Source organism: Bos indicus, chromosome 4, assembly GCF_029378745.1.
Source record: "Bos indicus isolate NIAB-ARS_2022 breed Sahiwal x Tharparkar chromosome 4, NIAB-ARS_B.indTharparkar_mat_pri_1.0, whole genome shotgun sequence".
NCBI classification, from domain to species: domain Eukaryota; kingdom Metazoa; phylum Chordata; class Mammalia; order Artiodactyla; family Bovidae; genus Bos; species Bos indicus.
In genome coordinates, this window is record NC_091763.1 from 38,964,674 (window position 1) to 38,982,406 (window position 17,733).

The following is a 17,733-nucleotide window of genomic DNA, read 5'->3' on the forward strand; positions in this document are numbered from 1 at the left end:
GACTTGCAGGCTAGTGTTATTTCCCAAAAAGCATAACACTGTGGGAAGAAGTCGATTTTAGCTCTGTCAAAAACTGAGTATCAATTATGAAAACTTTTTAAACCTTGCCTCCAAACTAAAATTTTCAGTGAAACAAGAAGTTATGACATTCTGTTGCTCTCTGCTCCCTGAGGCTTTGTGTTTTAAATCATGGGCTTGCATCTGAAAATATTTACTTCTTAATTGCATTTTTGTCTTGAATATTTGATTGTTTAGCCTGTTAGTTGTATTAACCTAGTTATTATGATTGCAGTCTTCTTATATTTATGGGACCTTACATTTATTCTGCATTTTCAAAGCGCTTAGGACAGCAGTTTTCAAAGTATGAAGCCCAAACAATGGTTTCCAAACACTCTTTCCAAGAATTCACAAGGACAAAGCTATTTTCCTAACAGTGTTAAGTGGCATTTGTCTTTTTCATCGTATTGATGTTTGCAGTGCTGTGACAGTACAAAAGCAACTGTGAGCTGTTACCGCATTGGGAGTCAAGGCAGTTGTACTAAAGTGTACTGGTAGTCACTTAATCTTCGATGCAAGACACCCGCATTGGGGAAAAAGCCAGTGTCACTTTAAAATATCCTTCAGCATGTATCTTTTAATACTCTGAATAAAGAAAATGGAAATCTACTGTATACTAGAGTAACTTGGCTGACTCCAAAAAAGAAAGAAAGAAAGAAAAGCACTTGTGTGATTGTTTGAATTGAGAGCTAAAGTAAGAGTGTCTTGATTTTTTTCATGAAATGTTTTATTAGAAAGAAGGAATGACAGATGAAGTATGCTTATTCAGACTTGGGATGGCAGGCATTTTTGCAAAAATCCATTAAGTGAGCCTTTTACTTTGAAGAATACGACTGAAAGTAATTGTTCTCAATGACAAAATCTGAACTTTAAAACAGAAGTTAGAATTTTAGGAAAGTTATATTTATTACTATAAGCAGGACTGCTTTGCAGTAGTTATAGACTTATCTAATGAGATCAGTGATATAATTTATGAATGTGAATTTTTAGTATAGTATAATGAAATGCGTCATTGTTTGAAAGATCTACATTATTCACATTTTCCAAATAACCAATTTATGATGTGAGAAAATCATGGGTGGGTAAAAGAGTCACTCAAAATGTAAGATTGTGCATCGAATTTTAATATAACAGGGTAGAGAAGTTCATTGGTATTGTTTCAGATTCTGTATCACAAATCACAAAGCAAGAAATTACAAATAATCAAGTTTTAGTGTTAAAGCATAGTGACAGTTATCTGAGAAGACAATTAAAATAATTCTCTTTTTTCCAACTGGTTATTTTTATGAGGACTGATGTTTTTCATGTGCCAAAACAATCTTGCAGTCACTTGAATGCAGAGGCACGATTGTCTTCTATTAAGTCAGGAGTTACAGAAATTTGCAAATAAGCACATCAATGACATTTGTTTTTAGTAGATTATTTTCTGAAAATTCAGTAATTTCTCATAAAAGTGCTATCATGTGAGGGGTTTATTGAGATATTTAATAAATAAATGCTTTTTAACTTCTTGATATTAATTTTTTAATTTCTTGATGTTAATTTATAAATGTAAATCACTAACCTACAGCATTCAATAATAGCTCAATCAGTAAAGAATCTGCCTGCAGTGCAGGAGACCTGGATTCGATTCTTGGGTTGGGAAGATCCCCTGGAGAAGGAAGTGGCAACCCACTCCAGTATTCTTGACTGGAGAATCCCATGGACAGAGAAGCCTGGAGGGGTACAGTCCCTGGCATTGCAAGAGTCAGACATGGCTTAGTGACTTAACCACCAAACCCACAGAAATAACAGAAGTTAATTTTTATTGAGCATCTTTTGGTCCAGAGGTCAAAAGCTTAATATATATTGTCTATAATCTTTAGCACTTAATGAAAAAATATTGTTCTATTATAGAGATAAGATGGAGATAACAATTCAACAGCTTACAAAATCATGCACTAACTAAAAAAATAAAACTAAAAATAAAAAAATTGTTTCCACTACCTATGATTGCTGTGAACATATTTTTAAAGTTTTGAGTTTAACACCTAATATCCAAAATATGTTTTTCAGAGATTACTGCAATGACCTTAAAATATCAGATAATAACACCGAATTTCTTTTAAATTTTAATGAGTTTATTGATAGAAAAACTCCAAACAACCCATCATGTAAGTATGCATTTATATGTAATCATTGTTTCACTGTGTTTATATTCAAAGTGGTCAAATCTTGGTTCAGTTTGTTGCTATGCTGGTTTATTTATTTACTTTTTGAATTTTTAATGGTAAAATGAAACAATTTGACTCAATTTTTTGCATATATTAAAGAAATTTCATGCCATTATTAAGTAAACTTTAATTTTCAAAGCCAGGTATTAAATACTTGCAAATGGTCAGCTGTAAATAAGATAGGCTTACCTTTACTCCTCTCAAATTTGAGGAATTTAATTTGGAATGATCTTTTGAAGGTTTTTTTCATTGCATTGTTCTTGCTGTGTAGAGGAAAACACAACACAATTTTATCAAGTTATTTATATCCTCCAATTCATATAATGAGTTTTAATATAGATAGTATAAACATAAAACTAAATAAAGATATAACACCTAATAATTTTCTCTCCTTGATATTCTATTTTTATCACAGTTAACTTTAATCTTAAAAAGTATGGATCTATAATTCTCCATTTTATGAAGTAAATCAAGTTGGAATAGATAAATTTTACTAGTTAGTTTTTAACCATTTTATTTGTCTTTTAGATAAATTTACATCATTTTACTATGAAACCTCATAGAGATTTATGGATTCTTGGCTCTTAAAACATTTCAAAATCTTAACTATTCTTTTTTTCCTAAAAATACCCTAGTTACTAAAATGTAATATCAGCAGAAAATGCAGAGATCATAGGAAATGAGAGGAAGAACCATTTTTAGGCTTAGAACATAATGAAAATATAAAAGAAATTATGAAATTACTTGCAACATTGATTTATATATATTATAGATTAAAATAATGGTCTCCTTTCCTAGAGTGAATTGAAATGAAGTCTATGAAATTATGATGCTTTGAAATCCCTATTTTTTTGATAACATTTAGAAAATAACTTGCCTAATGTAGAGTTGGCTTTTCCACTTCTAATTATGTCCATATCCTGAAAAGTGGGAGGAAGAGGAACACACGTGAAAATGCAGATAATTAATAAGGGTACATTTTTAAATTCATAGAAATATTATCCACTCTAAATTGCTTTGGAAACTTAAAATATACATTTGTTTCATTATTATCCTAATTAAACTATGTGGGTATAATTAAGCCTCTCCTTTTTCTGTGTTAGGCAACACAGACTTGATTAATAGAGTCTTGCTGGATGCAGGCTTTACAAATGAACTTGTCCAAAATTACTGGAGTAAGCAGAAAAACATGTAAGTATTTGTTCTTATTAATAAAAAGATATATATTCTGTATTTCAGTTTACCAACTCTGGGAAATTTGAGGGAAATTGGCCTCATAAATTTAAAGTTTATTATCTTTAATAACAATTTCTCAAGAAAACCATTTTGCAGTTGTTAAATTTTTAGTATTGGGTGTATGTCAGGGCTGAGTTTACCAACTCGGGGAAATTTGGGGGAAATTGGCTTCATAAATTTAAAGTTTATTATCTTTAATAACAATTTCTCAAGAAAACCATTTTGCAGTTGTTGAATTTTTAGTATTGGGTGTATGTCAGGACTAACATCAGCTGTTACTCAGCTTTACATATTTACACACCTCACTGTGAATAACCAAATTAAATTGATGTGCTTGCATGGGTCTCAGTGTTTGAGGTAAAATAGGATCTCTAGTGAATGTTCAGTTAGGTTTCTAATAGTACTGCCCTCCACCTAGTCAGGGAGAAGGCAATGGCACCCCACTCCAGTACTCTCGCCTGGAAAATCCCATGGGCGGAGGAGCCTGGTAGCCTGCAGTCTGTGGAGTCAGGAAGAGTCCAACACAACTGAACAACTTCCCTTTCCCTTTTCACTTTCATGCATTGGAGAAGGAAATGGCAACCCACTCCAGTATTCTTGCCTGGAGAATCCCAGGGACGGCAGAGCCTGGTGGGCTGCCGTCTATGGGGTCGAATAGAGTCGGACAGGAGTAAAGCAACTTAGCAGCAGCAGCAGAACACCCAGTCAAGAAATTGAGAAATCTGACGATTGTTCTGTTCCAGTCTCTTCTCCACTCCATTTCTAATCAACCACCAAATGATAAATATTTTTTTCTAAAAAAGTTTTCCTCTCTTCTTCATTCTCAAGGTTCTAATGTTTTTCCATTTCTAGGACATCACAAGCAGGTGATTTTTCTGCCTTTAGTGCTTCTGATTTCTCCGCCCACAACCCCGTCCCATCTATTCTCCATGTAACACAGACTTGCCAGAGTCTCACTTTTAAAACAGAGTCCTAATTTCAGGATAAAGGTGAAGCAGGCTCTCCAGCTTGGATTTCAGGATCATACATGAGCTGACCATTCTTCAGAAGCTTATACGTGGAATTTTACTTCCTATTGTTTCTCAGCTCATGCCTTACGCTTTTGTGCACCAAACGCTACCGCTCTCCACTAGCTTCCCCTCACGTGTACTCAGTGCTTCACATGTGGTGTCTTCCTGTCATCTCTGTTAAGTCCCATTTTGTCTTCAAAATGCAACTATATCATTGTTTCTTATGAAATGTCTTCCTCGAAGATCCTCTCTTTAACTATTTCTTAGACATTTTAACTGTTAAACTGTAGTGTGCATCTATTCATATATTTACCTTGACTTGCTTTGTTGTCAGTTCAGTTCAGTTACGTCCGACTCTTTGTGACCCCATAAATTGCAGCATGCCAGGCGTCTCTGTCCATCACCAACTCCCGGAGTCCACCCAAACCCATGTCCATTGAGTTGGTGATGCCATCCAACCATGTCATCCTTGGTCGTCCCCTTCTCCTCCTATCCTCAATCTTTCCCAGCATCAGGGTCTTTTCAAATGAGTCAGCTCTTTGCATCATCAGGTGGCCAAAGTATTGGAGTTTCAGCTTTGTCTTAGGAACCCATTTTATTTCTCTTTGTACCACCAACATCTAAATATTGTACAAAGACTCAGTTGAACGAAACTTTGCTTCTTCTGTCTTCTGTTTCAGCAAGGGAGTGAAAGCACGATTTGTTGTGACTGATGGTGGGATTACCAGAGTTTATCCGAAAGAGTAAGTTCAAATAACATCTGTAAAAGTTAGTACATTACAGAGGACTTCTCCATAGATCTGTGCATTACTGTATTAGGAAGCTATTCTTCAGAGAAACTGATCACTATTAAATTAGAGTTTATTTAAAGTACTTAATTATTAAACTCCATTCTTGAAAAACATGCTATGATTCTTCAATTGTATTTTTCCTTGTCACCTATATTACAAAATTTAAGAAGTTTTAAAAGAGATTTTTCTCTTTGTAGACATAACCAACCTGGTTAAATGAACATAATGTTATTATGAATATGACTATTGGCAATATTTGCATAGCACTTCATTATTTTCACTCATGTATGGATTTTATCTGTGTTTATCTTTAGAAGAGTCCATAAAGTGGGCTCTGTAGGCTTTTTAATATTAATTGACTTACTAACTGACTTGTCCTTAATTACCTGGCTAGTAAACGTCAGAGTAAAACTTGGAGTCAGCTTTTTCTGCTCCTTAATTTAACTCTGTGCTGATCTATTGCTTAGTAATGAATGTCATTTACACCATCAATTACCACTAACTTCCTTACACGTACCAGAGATGCAGACATATCTGTAAAGTTCAGTGATGTCCACAAATGGAAAAGTAAGTTATCACATAGATTAAAGAATAAAAATGATGAGCCACTTCCTCCTTAGGGCTGGAGAAAATTGGCAAGAAAACCCAGAAACATATGAGGACAGCTTCTATAAAAGAAGTCTAGATAACGATAACTATGTTTTCACTGCTCCCTACTTTAACAGTAAGTACTACTTTACAATTCATTCATCTCAATTCCCCTTTTTAAAATAAATTATTGCTCCTACCTGCTTTCCTACCAAACAATATATTTTATGATAGTTGTTCAGCTCAATCATTATTAATTATATACCATGTGCACGACACTGAAAAGACTGAAGTATCCATTTAGTTGAAGAAGTAAAATGCATCTACAGGAAATCAGCCAGCCAGTAATGTGAATACAGCATATCTACAGGCATGCACGGTACAGTGAAACAGATGTAGACAATCCCTAATTTCACCAACTGCAAATACACTGAAGAATGTTTAGTGAATTTTTAAAAACGGAATTAATCAGTTTACTCTGCTTTAATCAGTATTAGTTGCATAATATTTGTACAAATTATTACTAGTCTATATTTTAAAAATATTCTATTGGGCTGTTTCCCTAAAACTTTCTATTTTAATCCTTCAGCCTTTCTAGAGGTTGGGCTTATTACCATCATTTTCACAAATGGGGAAACTGAAGTTCAGGGAATTTCAGTTTTTTCCAGGGACATGTATCTTTTACAGCAGTTTCATGAATCTAAGATCAATCTTTCTGCTTCACTTCAATAGCCTCCTCAATATTTTAGCAGGTATCATAAACCAGAGATTTGGTGTGCATCCTTTAACTTGTGAGAGTGATGCAGCCAAGCTAATAAGTCCCATTCCAAAGTCAATTAATGCAACCAATTCATGGACACTCCAATTAGCCTGGTATAAAAAGGAAGAAAAGGGAAGAGGAGACCACCCATTCCTTGATAACATATCTATGCTAGAATATTTAAGCAAAATACTGTTTTCCTATATATATTAAAAGAAATATAATATTATTTGATTTAGCTAGAGTGGTTTGTTTTCCTTTTTTTTTCTTTCTTTTAGAAAGTGGACCTGGTGCTTATGAATCAGGCATTATGGTAAGCAAAGCTGTAGAAATTTACATCCAAGGAAAACTTCTTAAACCTGCAGGTAAGCATATATACTATCCACATACACAGGACTGAAATTAAATGTGACCTACTTTTTCTAAATCAACTGGCAGTACTTATCAGGAAAGCAATCAGTAAGCTTCAACCAAAATACAGTCAAAGACATGCCAGTGTGAAAAAGAAAATGAGACACAGTTACCTATGAGATTGGGGATAAAAGTAAATTGATACTATAAAGAGTTGACAGATTTTGGAAAGAAGTGTGTATATGTTTATACACTGTTGACACAAATTTATGGTGTCAGTTTTATACTATATATCAAAATTCTAAATGTTTGATGCAGCAATCTCCCTTTAGAAATCTAACCTATAAAGTATTTCAAATATACAAAAGTAGAGGGAATTCCTTGGCAGTCCATTGGTTAGGACTTCACGCTTCCACTGCACAGGGCACGGGTCTGATCCCTGGATGGGAAACTAAGATCTCACATGCCAGGTAGCAGAGTAGATATTGCCAAGGATGTAAATGTCTGTGATATTTTAAACATGAAAAGTTGTTTACATCATTGAGAAAGATAAATTATGTCATATCTATATTATATATCTGTTAAAAAGTAGGGATCTTTTTTAAAAGCTTAGAATAAAGAATATGAAATTTTTGGTAAACTAAGTCAAGCAAATGCAAAAGTTCTTAAAACTGAGCATCAGTGGGAGAGTTAGAAGTGGGCTAGAGTAAACAGATAAATAAAAGTTAAGGAAAAAAAGTATTGTGTAAATCAGTGTTGTTCGAATTCTATAAAGGGTTTAGAGAGGCCATATTGAAGAAGCAGATAAATCCCTTTCTGCTCCTGAGGGCAGTTTTAGCCTTCAGTGGTTCAACTACATGGATTCACTCTGTCGCTCATGCAGTGACCAGCTCATTTGCTCCTTCCTGCATTCTCGCAGTTGCTTATTTACTCATCCAGTCTTACTCTTTCAGTCTCTCATTCACGTGCCCTTTCCCACCCACTCACCTACCTACTCACACGCTCATGTTTCCACACTTTAGCAACATTTCTTCAGCAACTACTGCATGCACTGGTTAGGTGAGGGAAGCCCCTTCAAGCTCACCCTTCAAATGACTGCATATTTATAAATCTATTCCTGACACTATCAATTTTTAAGCTTATTGTATTAATTGGCAAGGTTGTAGAAAATGAACTATGAATATAAAGAAGTTTATGTAATAGTTTAAGAGCTATTAATATTACTTCTTAGTGAAAACCTCAAGAAATATCTCTAATTTTAACATTATATTCAATGTAATGCTATTTTATAAATTACCTAAATATCATATAGCAAAGTATATATCTAGCTAATTAAATGTGTAACCTTTTACATAAATTTGAATCAGCATTTCTCAGTGTATCTGCAATTAAATGGATGTTCTGGTTTTTTTTTTTTTAAGAAACTTACATTTGCCTCCTTAGGAATTTTCAAATGTGAGAGTAAAGATAAGTGACAGTTATGGCTACATTTCTTTAAAATTTTGTGTTAATTTTTCTTTACATGGTTTTTCAGTTGTTGGAATTAAAATTGATCTAAATTCCTGGATAGAGAATTTCACCAAAACATCAATCAGGGATCCGGTAAGATTTTTTTTAAATTCCTATGCTACATTTACTAGTCTCAAAAACAGTGGCAAAATCAACTTTTAATGCTACTACACTGAAGCATAATTATGAATTCCTATTTTTTTGCAGATATTTTTTTTGTTTAGTCAACCAATATTAAAAATATTATCAACGTAAGAATTTAAAATGCCCATTTAAATATTTATTGATATTCTCTAATTTATAAAGGTAAAACTAATGATTAGACTATCATTTAATCTTTTATGGTAATTAAAATGATATAATTAAAATCCAGTTATTAAGAAAATGTGAGGTGATAATTATACTTTCTGTCTTTCAGTGTGCGGGTCCAGTTTGTGACTGTAAAAGAAACAGTGATGTAAGAAAACTCTTTAAAATGGAATTTTTAAATACAACTTTTTGTGTTACTCTTTCTAAGACTAACGGTAAAAAAATGCAGGAAGTTTTCATCAGATACCAAAATAATATTGTATGGAATGGTGAACTTATTCACTGATGAGAATTTGAATTATATGCTTTTAATTCCTAAATTTAAACTTTAGAAGCATTTAAAAATATTCATTTAAAAGCCATATCAATATGAACTATATTCTCTTTGGACCCAATTGTATTAGATTCTTTTGCACATATTTATTTCGGCTTTGTTTCTGACCATGGTTTCTAACTGAAACATACTTATTATCAATGCAGTCTTCCCTCATTTTTTGCATTTTATCTGAATATTTTTGTGCTGTATTATAGTAGTGAGAAAGTTTCTTTTAACTGAACCTTAGAACTGTAAAAAAGTTTTACTTGCCTGGATTGGATTCTATCACTTCCATTTTTGTTTCCAGTTTAAGATGTTGTACAAATGATACGAGATAAGTTATGCCTATCCTCAATAAGAAGGATGAATTCCCCTATTTTCTTTGAGTCCCTGTCTAAATGCTTCCAAGGGAAGCAGGAGTTTTGTATCATTTTATCACTCCTAAATCTTGAGAAGCCATAGCCAGTAACATTCATTTTACATAGACTATGTATCAGCTGTTTTTAAAAGAGCAAAAGATTTAGCAAGCTTCTTCCATATTAGGAAAACAGAATGTATTATGTCCTCAACTCTGAAAACAATGCTTTTAATTGTAATTTCATACAGTAAAACTATTAAATTGATTGATATATTTAAGCATAATTTAAACTGGGAACATTTTAGGATATATGATTATTTTTCCTTAAAGGCATTTTTTCCCCTTGATTCTTGCTTTTACATCCCAAATTACCCAAAAATTTTTAATATAAAACAATTATAAATAACCTCATGGTGTTGCTTTTTCTTTTTAAGTCTGTGATGGATAGTGCCCCAAATGGATTTTTTTGAATGTCTTTCTTGTCAAAATCTTAATTATGTGTTTAAATATAATAATAAAAAATAATGATACATTATTAAATATTTGATTTATCCAGTTTCCTTGTTCATTAAGATGACCACAGAGTGGCAAAAGGATTTTTTCTGATTTGTTCTTATGTATTGTTCGGACTGAGTTGACAATTTTAATGGCTGGATGGTGGTGGAATTTCAAGCCCTGATGGTTTGATAGCAATCTATGCATACCCTGATTTCATCAGAATCTCCTGAGCACATACCTTCAAGATAAGATATAGTTATTTAAGCTTTTCTCCTATTTTTATTGTTATAATCATCTACATAAAATGGAGTCATAATGTAACTTAACCTTCCTTAAAAATGTATTAACTGCTGTTTTTATTTTGATAGGTAATGGACTGTGTTATTCTAGATGATGGTGGGTTCCTTTTGATGGCAAATCATGATGATTATACTAACCAGGTATGTACCTAAAGTGGGAAGGGGTAGAGTTTCCTAAGTGTGTTTCCCTGATCAACATTATGAAACTCCTCCAAACCACTATAAACATTGATAACCAAAGTGTTTAATGTAATAGAAACCATAAAAAAATACATCCTAAAAATAGTTTTCCTTTTACTTGTTAGTTTTACTTTCTGGTATTGTTTCTGTTAAAACTTATTTGCTAAAGATTTTAACATGATATGAACTGTTTTATTTTTGATCTCTCGGGAATTTAGAGAAATTTCACATATTAGTCTGTTGATAATATGAGTCTTAATACAAACTGGTTTGAAACAGATGAAAACACCTAATCTCATGGGAGTTCTTTCAAAGTGTCATATACTCATTTATTACTTGCTTTTGTTTTTAAGCTCCTCAGTGGTTTTAGTTCAGTTTCTTTGTATCATTTCTTTTCTTTGTACTGATTCAAGTGTTAATAAAGTTTCAAATGTGAGCCAAATATTAATTATTTTTTTCTGTACCAGATTGGAAGATTTTTTGGAGAGATTGATCCAAGTTTGATGAGACACCTGGTTAATATATCAGTTTATGCTTATAACAAGTCTTATGATTATCAGTCGGTGTGTGAGCCAGGAGCTGCACCAAAACAAGGAGCAGGGCATCGCTCAGCATACGTGGTCAGTAATATCCACTCGGCTTCCCATTGTGTCAGAGGGACACTCAGGGTTCATTAGTGTAATACTTTCTTATCCTGTTTTATAGCCATCAATAGCCGACGTATTACACATTGGCTGGTGGGCCACTGCTGCTGCCTGGTAAGTCCAAATTTTAGTTTTATGGGTAATGAGCAAAAAGTGTTGTAAAATAGGAAAGAATTTGATGAAAGTACAGACATGTAGATAATTATTATGGGAACTACATTATTTCCTACAGCACATATTGTTAACAGTCATAAGTATTTTTTTCCTAAATGATCAGTATAAAACCATTATAGTTATTCAGCTTTTTCTATGAAAACAGTTTTATGCAAACTTCAGCCTCTTCAGGGGATCCTTTTATCTATGGATCTGTTGAAATTCTTTTCACTGGTATTTTGTGTTGATATTGTACTCAGTCCTTAAATTTTAGGCATCACACGTTAAATGTCTTCATCCATCAGATTCATGATATGATGACTTCTCTTTCTACTTCTTCACTTTTCATACAAAGGCTGGCCTCGTTTTAGAGGCGTCATATTCCTGAAATGGATCTAATTCTTTTCACCAGTTCTACCCTTCCTCCCATTTCCCCTCTACCTATATCCTGCCACCAATGAAAAGAAGACATTTAAATTGCTTATTGAGGCACTGTGGAAAGTCTGGAAGATCAAATTTGTCATTGTCTGGGTCTGGTCAGTCAAGTAACTAATCCCCCTGTGATGTCCGGGTCCATCCCCCCTTTCCTCCGTGTTTCTCTTTCGTACCATTACCCAACTGGATTGTGTAAGTTTTCTTCCATGTAGGTCAATACATAAGGTTCACTTGATTTTGAGGCTTTCCCAGCTAAAATTAAATGATTATGCATTTTATTAAAGTAGCAAAGATTTTAGATTAAAAATCTGATTTCTTAAAAATTATGAAAAATGGTACTTTCTGTTGTCAAATGCTATTTTAGATAGGCTTTACAAAGTCTATCTCATAGTCATCCTGAAATACTTGTTTTTATGCTATTTTCTGGCCAGAAAATCCCTCCTCCTCAACTTCCCCTTCCCTTCTCCCCACTTTTGTTTTAACTAAACTCAGTTCCAAATGAGTTTTTACCAGTATTTGGCTCAATTGTCATTTATTGTAAAACTGAAATGTGCCATATGTCCTATATTTAAAGGTATATTTCATGAATGCCACATTATGCATTTTATTTTATGCCACCTTACGTAAATAGTTAATAAACCCATGGTACACAGTCATTTTTGTTTGTTTTGTGGTGTTTTTTCCCTACCATAATACAGCTTCAATATTGAAAATAAGGATAAAATCTTGAATGTCAAAACTATGCACTAAAATGATGACATTCTCCCTAGAGTTATCACTTCTCCTCACTCAGATTTTATATTAAGTGTCTTCACACATTATGTGTCCCTCACAGGGTCCTGAAGACAACTGACTTCATGACTTCTTTTACAGAAAGAAATTTACAATGTCTTATATAATTTAAAAACACTTCTATAAAAATGCTTGCAAATTCTCAGTTTTTCCAGAAAGATGAAAAAAGAAATATGTGTATGTGTACATGCAAAAAGACTCTGGTTTTTATGATATAATTTATAAAATAAAACACCTAGCTTTTTATCAATAGTTTTTTGTATTTAAAATTTAGGTCTATTCTACAGCAGTTTCTCTTGAGTTTGACCTTTCCACGACTTCTTGAGGCAGGTATGTCATAGCTCAGATGCTATCATAATAACTTAAAATTTTCTTTTTGGGTATGCTGAGTGTGTGTGTGTGTGAGAGAGAGAGAGATCGACCATTTAACATTTTTGTAGGTTAAATTCTTTTTGTCACAACTTTCCTAATGCCTGAGAAACATTCCTAGGTCACATTGATTTCTGTTTTGCAGCTGTTATATATTCAAATTCATTTATTCTAATGAGAGTTAATGGGTACCTTTAGGAGCTGCCACTGTACCTCATGGAGTAACTAGCCAATTATGGTGCCTGCCCTTATACTGATTGATTTGTTTTGCTCTTTGAGAAATGGAGGCTCTGGGAGACCCCTCATAATAATGGTCTTTGTTTTCCCCACAGTTGAGATGGAAGATGATGACTTTACGGCCTCTCTGTCAAAGCAGAGTTGCATTACTGAACAAACTCAGTATTTTTTCGATAACGACAGTAAATCATTTAGTGGTGTATTAGATTGTGGAAACTGTTCCAGGTAATTCATTTCTTCAATTCTGGACTAGTCTTGCTTCCCTTCAGTTTCTCTGAAGGTTTTTAATGTTAATTCTGACTTCGATAAGTTGTAATTCCTTCAACTTATTTTAGTAATTGTGTAATCAAGAAAATTATGCCCACTTTTAGGCAGAATATAAAGGAATTTGTATTTTGTCTAAAAGAATCCATATTAAATTTTTTCTAATGTAGAGCTAGTTTCAGAAATGATATTAATTTTGATTAGAATTATACTTACTAAACGGATTAACAGACATATCCTTGGGCAGGAAATTGTTTTAGTTGTAGTATTCACTTATCTTTGATTTGAAACTGAAAAAACTAAGAACATATTTCCTGAAGTCAAGGTCAGTGTTGGTCATCACGGTCCATAAAACACTTGGAAAAATTTTTGGAAGAAATGGAAAATTTTATTTTATTTGTATCGAGAGAAAGAACGAATGGCAGGGTGGAGATTTTTGAAGTTTTAAGAGGAAAGGGATAATCTATGTCACAGTATCCCTGAGAACAGAGCAGGAAGGCACATGGAATACTTTGTTTTTAGTAACTTAGGACAGCTTATTCTAGAAGAAATGTTAACAGAGAGAAGAGGAAATATGAGGAGGTGAGGTAATCTGAGCAGGTGACAGGGCAGGAACAGTTGGTTGCTAGGGAATTTGGAAAAGAAGTTTATAACAGGTTGTTTTTTTTTTTTTTTTTTAGTATTTTCAGGAAGGGGTTAACTGCAACGAGCACAAATTTTTAATCGATGTGGTCAGTATGATTTTATGACTGACTTTATTAAACCTCCATGTCCTACGAGGAGGTGGAGGGTATGCAGAGGAGAGGAAAGGGGTGGAGTCCGGCATGTAATCAGCAAAAAGCAGACCATCTTATTTAGAGATTAGCATATCAGGACCTCACTTTCAGAAAATAGAACTGTGGCAAGTTAAGTGGATTTATCAGTTTAGAGTCTTCGGTCTTTCATTAATTGATGTCCAAGAGTAGCAATGTATACTTTAAAAATGACTAAGTTAAACTGTAATGTAAAGACCAGTATAATAAGTTGAACCACGGTTACTTTTGATTTGCTCTATGCTTGTGTCCCAACTTAAATAGGTTAAGAAAAAAAGAAAACCCTGCTTCCTTGAAAAATCAATTACTCTTTAACAACAGACCTACATTTTTATTGTGAAAGGTAGAAACAGCTTAAGATGTGGGAAAAAAACACTACATGGAATTCAAAGCCCTTAATTCTGTCTAGACCTGTGTTGTCCTAATTCAGTAGTAACCGGCCACAGATGGCAATTTCTGTCATCTAGTCATTAGTCATTGCAACTAATTAATAGTACAGTTTTGTACCTCAGCAACACTAGTCACCATTCCGGGCGCTCAATATAGCATCCTGTGGCAAGCGTTTGTCTACCATATTGGTTAAAGTGGACGGCATTTCTGTCTTCCCAGAAGGTTTGTTTAACAGCCCGATCTAGACTTCAGCCTGGCATGAGCTTGGGCAAATGCTGAGTCATTTTATACTCCTAGTTTCCTTCACTGTAAAATAAGGCACCTCTGGGACATTTTTAGTGATAAATACCACACTTCCTTAAACATATAAACTAAAACATTTCTTACAACTCTAAACAACAGAGTGGTACTTATTTTGCATTTGGTTTATCGCTTAAGAAACATCTCCTGTTGGAATTTTTTAGTATTCGTTTGAGAGATAATATGTCCATGTTAATCTTTCTCTTCAAAACACATTCTCATTCAGTTTTACTGCTTGTGCATGTGATGCTTTGTTTCAAAAGTCTTGTTTTCTTTTCTTTTTAATATGTAACAGTCTTTAAAAACTGTTTTTTTCTCAAATGACATTTTCTCTAATCTTTTATAATATTCTACAGAATCTTCCATGTAGAAAAACTTATGAACACCAACTTAATATTCATAATGGTTGAGAGCAAAGGAACTTGTCCCTGTGACACACGGTTGCTCATACAAGCAGAGCAGACTTGTATCCTTTCACATTGGAGAGGTTTGGAATGAAAATTCCATCTTAAAGCCATGCATTTTTAACCACATCACATTGTTCATGCCCAGAAAGAGAAAAATACCACAGAGGGCTGCAATCGCCTCACAGAGGCAGCATGGACCCGTCACACAAAATCTCATTTGGATGCCAAGACTCATGATGCTACACATGCACTCAGAGAAGGCGAGAGGCTTCTCACTTGCACAGTGAGTCTTTGTGGAGAGCGCAATGCAGATTCCCAAGGGCCTCTGAAGATGGCTAGAGAGCACCAGGGAATGCCTGGCTTGGGGTTTGGTGGTGGTTGGGAGGATGCTGGGTTTCTGCCAGTGCTCCCTGGGGCTTGTTGGCCCAAACTTCCACACGGTGCCAGATGAGGGAGTACTCTGTCTTCCCTGTCAGCTCGCCCAGGTATAGGACAGAAGGGAAAAAGGGTCTGCTTGTGCCTTGAAAGCTGTCAACAGCCAGTCATCATTAATGGCGTTGAATGTGGTCTGTACCCACAATGGAATATTATTCGGCCTTTAAAAGAAGGTAAGTCCTGTCATATGCTACAACTGTGATGACAGCAATGCTAAAAATACTTCTGCGAGTAAATATGCTAAATAGCAATGCAGTGACTATTCAAGCATTACAGGCCGAATTTTGGTAGACTGCCTCTGGTTTTTGCTGTTTCTGGGAAGATAGTTTTCCCATATGTTATGTTTGGAACTGACGTTTATTACTAGAGTTAGTTTCTACTTCTATCTTGCTGAATAGGAGAAACCAGGGTCCTCCGTTATGGTCTTACGTGAATGACTCTGTCTTACAGGTGCGTCATTTGCACATTTCAACCACTTAGATTCTACAAATATTTACAGAGTACTTTCTTGTGCCAGCAACCATGCTGTGCACAGTACAGATAAAAAGTTGATCTCTTCACACAGTCCCTAGGCTAACAAAAGAAAATCTGTGGCAGTTTAGTTCCTTAAAGCCTATAGTAGTGTATGGCACTAGAATAATGTCATAGGTTTCTCCTGCTTGCTTTGAGAAATAAATATATGGCATTGTATTTTTTCAGTTTTGTGGGGGGGGGAAACATAACTTCATATCCCTTAACAAGTTTTTTTAGCTGATGGTCCAGATCCTTGTGATATGGTGAAGCAACCCAGATACCGAAAAGGGCCTGATGTCTGCTTTGATAACAATGCTTTGGTAAGTGTGTCCAGAGAATTTCAGGGGACAAATTACAGTTTTAATTCCAACATAATGTCTTAACCATAGTATTCTCATTAACACGACATACTTGCTGGTATATAGATTTTTTCATTTCAGTATTTCTTCATGGTTAGCATAAGCTTAACAGTTGCTTCTTCTATCTATCTGTCCTTTCCACAGAAATTGTACTTTCAAACACAATGCCAGTTTAGCAATGTTCCAAGATCATTAATGATTTTAAAGGCTTTCTAATAAATAGTAACTGACAGTAAATGTTACTAATAGTATATGAGTTGCCTACCTTCATTTGTTATTATAGTATTTTATTAATTTGTGTAGTCTTCATTCAGTATATTTAAAAACTTGTTAAATCGCTGTTGTCCCCTTATTTTGTAATTCTATCACCTATTAGCTTTGTATTATTTTTCTTAATTACTTTTTATATTGTTTGAAATTAGACTAGGTTAGTAACACAGGATTAAGTTGGTAAAATTTTACACACCCATATTTAATGTATGTTATCTGAGATGAATAGTCCTTTTCCTATAGGTTAGCTGTCTTCCTTTCCTAAGCACTATCCAGACTACTGTATATATAAGTAGCTTGATACTTTTCAAATTAATTTAATTTTTAATAAGCTTTATTCTGAATCAAACCCCATATAAAAGGTGCTCACTACTTATAAAAACTACACTTCTTTAATATTTCTCAATTTTCCAGTCTTCATGTCTCTTTGTATGAAGGTTTGCAAAGAAAGCATTATCATCTTAGGAATTGCTTATTATAAAATATGTCAGACCATTTATTCAGTAATGTGCATTTCTAGAAGTTATTTATTTAGAACTGATTTACCTATTGTGTACTTATTTACTCAAATACACATAATCACATTTGTTTCAGAAAAGAATAAAAATTTCCATAGTTACATATTATGCAAGTACATAATACAGAGTAGAAGCAGAGCAGAGAAGTAAAATTGGTGATGGGGAATACGGGTGAAAACCCAAAATGTTTTAGCCACTAAATCCTTTTACCTCCCTAAGGACTGTTGATCAGTTCGTCTTTGAAGGGGAAAACTGATTCAAAGTTAGAGCTATTTGACCTTTTCCTCTTTTACAGTGAGGCTTACGTAAGACCCAGATACGAGGACTCTTTTGTTCTGTCTACTTTACCGTAAGGAGTTT

At 34.0% G+C, this 17,733-nt stretch overlaps 1 protein-coding gene across 8 annotated transcripts in view; it reads left to right on the plus strand.

Moving 5' to 3' along the window:
* Window positions 1-17,733, plus strand: part of CACNA2D1 (calcium voltage-gated channel auxiliary subunit alpha2delta 1) — a 520,469-nt gene that overhangs the window by 484,169 nt on the left and 18,567 nt on the right. For all 8 annotated transcript variants that reach the window (XM_070787669.1, XM_070787670.1, XM_070787671.1 and 5 more), the window contains 14 exons: window positions 2,113-2,210; window positions 3,374-3,461; window positions 5,197-5,259; window positions 5,928-6,031; window positions 6,934-7,020; window positions 8,541-8,608; window positions 8,934-8,972; window positions 10,365-10,436; window positions 10,943-11,095; window positions 11,181-11,233; window positions 12,774-12,829; window positions 13,201-13,330; window positions 15,228-15,337; window positions 16,464-16,546. In XM_070787669.1, coding sequence (XP_070643770.1) covers window positions 2,113-2,210; window positions 3,374-3,461; window positions 5,197-5,259; window positions 5,928-6,031; window positions 6,934-7,020; window positions 8,541-8,608; window positions 8,934-8,972; window positions 10,365-10,436; window positions 10,943-11,095; window positions 11,181-11,233; window positions 12,774-12,829; window positions 13,201-13,330; window positions 15,228-15,337; window positions 16,464-16,546 — 1,204 coding nt within the window. The remainder of the gene's footprint in view (window positions 1-2,112; window positions 2,211-3,373; window positions 3,462-5,196; window positions 5,260-5,927; window positions 6,032-6,933; window positions 7,021-8,540; window positions 8,609-8,933; window positions 8,973-10,364; window positions 10,437-10,942; window positions 11,096-11,180; window positions 11,234-12,773; window positions 12,830-13,200; window positions 13,331-15,227; window positions 15,338-16,463; window positions 16,547-17,733) is intronic.